This window comes from Rattus rattus, chromosome 16 (assembly GCF_011064425.1).
Source record: "Rattus rattus isolate New Zealand chromosome 16, Rrattus_CSIRO_v1, whole genome shotgun sequence".
Classification (NCBI taxonomy): Eukaryota; Metazoa; Chordata; class Mammalia; order Rodentia; family Muridae; genus Rattus; species Rattus rattus.
Window position 1 is genome coordinate 41,729,815 of NC_046169.1, and position 8,353 is coordinate 41,738,167.

An 8,353-nucleotide genomic window follows, 5' to 3' on the forward strand; every position below is an offset into this window, starting at 1 on the left:
AGTGTTACAGAGGGACAACCAGAGCCTATTGAGACAAGTGGATAGTTTAAGGCTGTACGCTGTGGCCCCAGAGGGGTGGTGTGGGAGCTCCCGCACATGCGTGCGGAGTACCAGGGTCATGAAGTCCGCGCTGGCTGGTTGGGCTTTTTTGCTGTTTTAGTTCCAGGCCCCTGAGCCTCTGTGTGGTGACTGTCACTTCTATTTTCCAGGTGGGTTTGTTCCCAGTTTCCTGGTTACCGAGGTTTTCAGTACGTGCTGGAGAGCGATCACCACTCGGGTGACTACAAGCACTTCAGGGAGTGGGGCTCCCATGCCCACACCTTCCAGGTGCAGAGTGTGCGCAGGATCCAGCAGTGAGCGCGCACAGGTGACCTGGGGTGCCTGCAAAACGACTGAGTGACTGGCCGGAGGATGTGGCTGCTCTTGGTTCTGGCTACCCCTGTGTCCTCTGGGAACCCCACACCCCTGTCAGCCAGCCCATTCCCTGCCAGCTCACGAAGCTCAAAGAAATAAAATTAAAAACAAAAAACTCAGTATGGATTATGTGTCAATATTACCCAAATATTACCCACCTTCCTGACGAAGTAACTTGTAGCTCTATAAAATGTCTCTGACATTTGTCAGGATTTTTTTTTGGAGGGATACACACACACACACACACTTTCTGTGTGTGCACACCCGTGTTTGTGGACTCTGTGGGTGCAGGAGAAGGTTTGCAGTCCTTTGGAGCTAGGTTACATGAAGTTATGAGAGAGTAGATATGAGAAATTTGCTCCACATGCTAAAACAGCAAGCCCTCTCCTAACTGCCGGTCACTCTCTCTAGCCCTACTGCCTAGTTCCCTGATCTATGCTTTAAAGTTTCGTTTCTTTTCTTTTATGTGTAAGGGTGATTTGCCTGCAGGTAGGTCTGTGCACCACCCGTGTGCAATGCCCACAGAGGGGCAGAAGAGGGCACCCTATCCCAGGGACTGGCATTGCAGACGGTTGTGAACCATTAAGTCAATGCTAGGGCTAGAACCTGGGTCCTCTGGAGGAGCCTAGTCCACGGTAATTCACACACGCTGTCAGCATCGCACTCAGACCAGATGACTCTTTGCCATTGCTCTGAGCCTGAACTTCCATAGGTCTGTAGCATTTATTCTTAACATGTCTGTCTGGATGTCAACAAAACACTTGCTCAGGACTTCCTCACTCCTCTGTAAGGGACAGGGTCTCTCAATCAAACTCAGAGCTCCCGGATAAAGCTAATTCTTGAGGCCTTCCCTCCCCACTCGGCACTTATACACAGGTTCTGGGGATCTGAACTCAGTCCACTGTGGGACAAGTGGAACTGTGACACCAGACAAAAACTGGGAAGGTTGAGCAGATTTAGAAACTGTGGTAATTCTCATATCTGAGAACGGTAGGCGTTTCGTCTACTGCTGACCCAGTTTCTGTCCTGGAGCACATGGCTACAACGCCCCCTCCATGAGATCTCGACCTTTAGTTACATAGGGCAGAGTTCTTCATGCTAACAAGGTATCTAGATGGGCTGGCCCTGAGGGTCTAACCAATAAGCTTCCCTCCCCCAGACATTCCTTCTTGCAAAAAGGTATTTAATCTCTGGTTGACCCTGAGTGAGTGGTATGTGAGGGAGGACTGTCTGTCTCAACAAGAACTTCTGTGGGGGGGAAAGCCTTCATCATACAGATCTGCACTGTCTAAGTCTCCTGCAGACGGCTCCTCTGTGCACTACACACTCATCTCTAAGCTAAGCTGGATTCTGCCCTCCTCCCCACCCTCAGGCGCCAGGCATGTCAACAGCCCACGAGTCTCCATTCTGACTTCTCGAGGTTCCCAGTGGCTTCTGGGTATCTGGGAGTATGGGAACCCCAGCCTCAGCCCCACCCTGTGCTACTTCTCACTTGGGATGATATCCCATCTTAGGCTGTGTTCTGCCACCCCTGAATGGGTGTCTGAAGGCGTCCCAAAACCCAGCACCACCGTGGCAGTGGTGAGAATAGAGGATAGAATATAGTCTAACGCCTGCCTCCCCTTCCCTTCTGCCTGAGGAGCATTCGTACACCCCAGCAGCAAGGCAGAAGGTGGACCCGCAGCCCTCATGCTTTTGCTACAAGCTCGTAGCCATGGAGTGGCTCATTTTGAGATCGTCACTACATAGCCTGGGCTGGCCTAGATCAGTGGTTCTCAACCTTCCTGATGCTGTGACATATTAATACAGGTTCTCGTGTTGTGGTGACCTCCACTCATGAAATTATTTCTATTGCTGCAGTTATATATCATGATGCAAAAATATCTGTGTTTTCTAATGGTCTTAGGTGACCCCTGTGAGAGGGTCGCTCGAATACCCCAAGGGGTCACGATTCACAGGTTTAAAACCACTGACAGCACCACCACCCTCTTGGGGTCTGCTAGGATTTAGTTATAAAGCAGAAGCTTGGTGTGTGTGTGTGTGTGTGTGTGTGTGTGTGTGTGTGTGTGTGACTTATAGGGATTGTCCTCATGCGTGCTAGGCAAGTGGCTTACTGCTGACCTAGAAACCAGCCCCTTCTCTGCCCTGTTTTGTCTGTTTATGCTACATTCTCCCTCCCCGAGAATTTTGATGAACCAAGTACAGTCAGTGGTACATGCCTGCCACCCCAGCACTCAAGAGACAGAGGCAAAAGGATTATTTAAGTTTGAGGCTAGCCTGGACTATACAGCAGATGTCAAGTTTGGATAGGTCAAGCTCATAGGGGCATTTATCCTGCTATCGGCGATGCAAGATTTTGGGGGTATAATCAAAAAGGGGATCGATAAAGGGGATCGACTGAGGCTTATAGACGGTGAGTTTGATGCATTCACGTTAGTCCTCACGCTTTAGGGCGAGTAACTGCATAACCTCACCTGTCACGGGAAAGCCTTAGGTTCCTGAGAGCAAGCCAGGGAATGTTGGCAGATGGAAAGAAGGGAGGGTGAGAGATTGGTCACTAGAACCTCTATTAAGAGCCAGTTCAAGCCAAAGCCAGGAGGGAGGCTGACAACTAAGAACAGGGGAGGGGGTACTGTCCCAGATGTGAGGCTGTGCTGTTGTGATAAAGAAGAAAACGTTGACCCAGCAGGGCGATGTTGGAAGGGAAGCAGAGAGCATGAAATTATTTTTCAAATCTTCCCAGGAGGTCACTTTCCCAAGGTTAGAAAAGAAAGACAAAGTGTTGTTGCTATTTGGGCCAAAGCAAATGGAAGGCAGGACATTCCTGTCACAGTGAATACAGCTTTGCCGACAGGGCTGACCACAGGGTTAAGGATGGAAGACACCACCAAACCCGTGAGCTTCTGGGCCAGAGAGGGCCAATGAGTGGCCCAAGGCCACAGAGCGAAATGTATCTGTGTCTCTGTTCTTCGCGGCTTCCTTCCGGTTACTCAGGAAGAGATTCAACACCTGGGGCTCCACCCTAGGCTGGTACTAATTAGATGGCTTGACCTCTGGCAGCCATTCTGCCCTCTCCAACCCTGGGTCCCCTTTCCCCTAAAGGCACAGTGTTGAGGTCCAGGGATGCATATGTGGGGAAAGAAAATACAAGGTGAACAACTTGGGACTTTGTGCTCCCCTCCTTTACGGGCCTCTTCTGTGTGGCTCCTCCCACTGCTGCTGTGAGCCAATGCCCACTGGTCTCCTCCGTGTGGCTCCTCCCACTGCTCTTGTGAGCCGGTGCCTAGGAGTAGAGACCAGAGACTAGGCTTCAATGGCACCCGAGGGCAGGGAAAGAACCTGCACAACTTGAGTGTGAGAGGGAGGCTGTTCGAAGCTGTTCCCAGGAACAGTGAACGAAGCCCATACACTCCAGATAGGGAATTAGCGACAGATCAAAGTTCAGATACCGTTAAAGTCATACTTGATGAACCGTGAGTTAGTTTTACTGTGGTTACTTACAGGAGCAGAAATGACTCCAAGACAGCTGTGTCACCAAAGACCACTCCAACACTGGTGACAGTTCAAAAAGCCGGGAACCTGGAGCGTGCTGCCCAGTCTGCAGGCAGCTCAACAGGTTGGAGACTGTCCTTTTCTGGTGCCTTAGTTGACATGAGCCTTGTCCAGGCAGCTGGGTTCCTCTGAAAGTGATTTGCTTTGCCACTAGGGAGGGGCCTAGTGAATCTGCTCTGTTTCAGGGACTTCCTGAAGCTGTTTTGAGTTGCTGTCTTTCAGAGCCTAAGGAGCTCCTCTGCAGTATGCAATTTCACCCGCTTAACTCGCCCACTGTTTCAACCTCCTGTAAACGCCCTGTATTTTAGAGAGCTGCCCTCCGAAAGTTCTAACCTCAGAAAACTGCTGCACAGCAGAAATAGGAGGGGGAGTGGGAAGCCGCCTTCCTTTCCACCCCTGAGCTGTTGTTGCTTCTCTTCCTCAAGAAGGAGTCATGCTTTGCTGCTCCTTGCCCTGTGGGTGGGGAATCTGCCCACCCTCCTTCACAAGCTGTAATTACCAGATTAATGGACGGGAAACCCCAGGTGGGAGGTGCCTCCTTTTCCTGCCTACTCTTGGCTCTGCTCCAAGTCTTCCCTGAGCTTGCCAACAAAAAGGCTGCTTTGGTCCATGCATCAGGCAGGGGCATCAGGGGAGCAACAGAGCATCTGCAGAGCTCTGTGCCTCTTGAGGGAGATGCTCCATCCTTGCATGCTGTGTTAGTCAGGGTAACAGAACTTGTTGAGTCAATCTCTCTCTCTCTCTCTCTCTCTCTCTCTCTCTCTCTCTCTGTATCTGACTCTGTGTCTCTGTCTCTATCTGTGTGTGTATGTGTCTGTCTCATCTGTCTGTGTCTCTGTCTCTCTTTCTCTGTGTGTGTCTCTCTGTCTCATCTGTCTGTTTATCTGTGTCTCTGTCTGTGTGTGTCTGTCTCTCTGTGTCTCTCTGTCTCTGTCTCTCTGTGCCTCCTGTCTCTCTCTCCCTATCTTTGTGTATGTGTCTGTCTCATCTGTCTGTCACTCTCTGTCTCTGTTTCTCTCTGTGTGTCTGTCTCTCTGTGTCTCTATGTCTATGTGTCTTTTTCTCTCTGTCTCTGTGTATATATGTGTTTGTCTCATCTGTCTGTCTCTCTGTGTCTCTGTCTCTGTGTATGTGTGTGTCTGTTTGTCTCTCTGCCTCTCTATGTCTCTCTGTGTGTCTGTCTATTGTCTGTCTGATCTGATCTGTCTGTCTCTCTGTGTCTCTGTCTCTCTTTCTGGTCCAGCTAGTCCAGCAGTAGCTGCCTATGTATAAAAGGTCCAAGCATCCAGCAGTTGTTCATTTCCTGAGTCTGCATGTCTTAGCTGGTCTTCAATATACCCCAGAATCCTAAAGAAGGAGACTCTCCTGCCAGTGACGGAACGGACTTGTTGGTGAGGGAGAGAGAGAGAGAGAGAGAGAGAGAGAGAGAGAGAGAGAGAATTCCTTTATACAGTCTGCCAGCAGCAGAAGTGTGACCCAGATTAGGGGTGTGCCTTCCTTCCTCAGAAGAGGATCTCCCTACTTCAAATGATCCAGTGAAGAAAAAAGTCCCTCACTGGTGTGCCCAGTCAGCCAGTTCCAGGTTTTAGTTGATTCCAGATATAGTCAGGCTGACAACCAAAACCAGCCGCCACTCCCCACACCCCGCAACACTTGCTAGACTTGGATTTCTTGTGACATTTAAAGAGGAAAGTTCTGTTGACATTTTCCAACCCTGACTTTACTTGCCCAGCACCTACCCCAAACATAGGCCCTGCAGCTTCCATTGTGGGATGGTGGATGTTCCTACCTCTGCCCTAGAGCTGCGAAGCCCTGAGACTTCAATTCTGACCATCTCAGTCATAGTGACTCCGATCCCTCATCATCATTATGTCCTCTTGTTCCTAGTTCATATGGGAGCACCGAAGCCATCGGCTCAAATCCATACAGAGGACCCACTGAGATGCTGCACAAGTCGTGAGCCCAGACTCTCTCCAAGAACCCCTCCCCCATCATGAATATGCCAGGCCCTTTGAGCAAGCCAGATAAGGACTAACTTTTTTTTTTTCCCCAGGAGCTGGGGACCGAACCCCAGGGCCTTGCGCTTGCTAGGCAAATGCTCTACCACTGAGCTAAATCCCCAATCCCAAGGACTAACTTTTAAAAAATTATCTCTACACTTCAAAATATATTCTTGTTGTTGTTGTCGTTATGATGATGATGATGATGATGATGATGATGATGGTGTGTGTGTGTGTGTGTGTGTGTGTGTGTGTGTGTGTGTGTGTGTGTGTCCGCGCGCGCGCGCGCGCGCGCGCCGGGCCTCACCTGGCAAACGGAGGTTGGAAGACAACTTTGGGGGATTAATTTTCTCCTTCTACCACGTAGGTTCTAGGGTTCAAACTCAAGTCATCAGGCTTGTCAGCAAGTGCCTTTACCTGAAGGCCTGCAGAGGAGTCAGGGAAGAAATGAGAGGCATTGGGGAGGGGAGAGAGGAAGGGAGTGAGAGAAGAGGGAGGGGGAGAAGGACTGAGTTTAGCCTAGGCTGGCCCTGAGCTCAAGTTGATTCTCTAAAAGACAGGCTGAGCCTCATCCTACCCCACCCTCACTTACTCTCCCCCATCACATTCTCAACACCTATCTCCCCACCCCACTCTGGTACTGGCTTTTTTTTTTTTTTTTTTACTGAGGCCTAGAAACTCCTAGGCTCCCCAGTATCTTGGCCCTCTTGTGAGGTCGGTGGCTCAGAAGCTGCGCGACACTGACCCCTAGTGGTGAACTGTGGAAACACACCCACCTAGCCGCTGAAGAAGACTGCTGCTGCTCTGGGGTGTGGGTTGCTGGAGCAGAGTGGGCTGGGCCAACCGGTAGCGGAGAGTTGGTGCCAAGGAGAGGGGGCTTCCGGGTAAGTTCATGGCCTGAGCTCCTTCCTGCTCTCAGAACAGCCATAGCAGAGTCTCCGCATCTGCGTGTTTTCTGACCCATTGTGGGCATGTGTGAAACTGCGTTCGTTCCCTTTTCTCTTTGGCTTCCAGGATGCTCGGAAACACTGATCATCCCGCTTCCAGCAACTGTTCAGAGCAGAGTGATTGCGTCTAGAGTAATTAAATCTCTGACTATGCGTTCTTTTCCAAGTCTTATCCTTGTTATTTTGTTTCCTTGTTTTATTTTTGTCTGCGTAGCCTAGGCTGGACTTGAACTGATTCTCCTGATTCAGCCACCAAAGTGTTGGGATTACAGACATGTGCCACTAACCCTGGGGTTCCTATCTTATTTTATGTAATATGTTATATATAATATTTTATTACAGGCATGCATAATTTTAGTGTGGGCATTGGGTGCATGCGTGTGCCTGTGCCTAGGAAGACTGGAAGGCGGGGCACACCATAGAGGCATCCTCAGGGAAACCTCCTCTGTGACTGATTAGATGAGGATGGTGGAAGCTGAGCCCCAGGAATCGTCTCTGTTTCCTTGAGGCTGGGATTATGGGCCAGTGTCACAGCACCAATGTGGATGCTGGGAGATCAAACACAGTCCTTGTGGTCGTGCAGCAAACATTTTGCCAACTGACTCATCTCCCTAATCCTTATTTTATGTTCAGTTGCCTGGTTAAACTAAAACTGGCCCTCCCCCGCACTGTGTGTGTGTGTGTGTTTGTGAGTGTGCATGTTCATTGTATGTGTGTGTGTATGAGTGTTTGTGTATGATTATGATTGTGCGTGGGAGTGTTCATTGTGTGTGAGTGTGTGTGTGTGTGTGTGTGTGTGTGCGCGTGCGCACACATGTGCGCAGTATCTGTTAGACTAAAATCCTACTGCTCCATGCTCAGGTCTGACAACATATTTCTTAACTCTCCTCTTTGTGTGGTAAGTGAGACAATGTCCAACACTGGTTCAGAAGGCACACATCCAGCCTGCACACCCATACCTTGCACAATCACACCCTGCACAGCCACATTCTGCACACCTGCACACCTATCCCCTGAACACCCTCACCCAGCATACCCCCACCTGCACACTCACACTCACACTCTGCACACCCACACCCTACACACCCACAGTCTGCACACCCATATTCTGCACACTCACACCCTGCACACCCATATTCTGCACACCCACACCCTGCACACCCACACCGTGCCAGTCTTTACCCTGCACACACACCCTGCACACCCCCATTCTGCACACCCACACCCTGTCCACCCATACCTTGCACACCCACACCCTACACACTCACAGTCTGCACACCCATATTCTGCACACCCACACCCTGCACACCTACACTGTGCCAATCTACACCCTGCACATACACCATGCACACTCACATTCTGCACGCCCGCACCCTGTCCACCCATACCTTGCACACCAAACCCTACATACCCATACTCTGCACACCCACACCCTGCACA

At 50.4% G+C, this 8,353-nt stretch overlaps 1 protein-coding gene across 2 annotated transcripts in view; it reads left to right on the plus strand.

Moving 5' to 3' along the window:
* Nucleotides 1–533, plus strand: part of Cryba4 (crystallin beta A4) — a 12,461-nt gene extending 11,928 nt beyond the window's left edge. For both annotated transcript variants that reach the window (XM_032887027.1, XM_032887028.1), the window contains exon 6: nucleotides 210–533. In XM_032887027.1, the coding sequence (XP_032742918.1) occupies nucleotides 210–357 (148 nt within the window). In that variant the 3' untranslated portion in view covers nucleotides 358–533. The remainder of the gene's footprint in view (nucleotides 1–209) is intronic.
* Nucleotides 534–8,353: the final 7,820 nt, after the last annotated feature.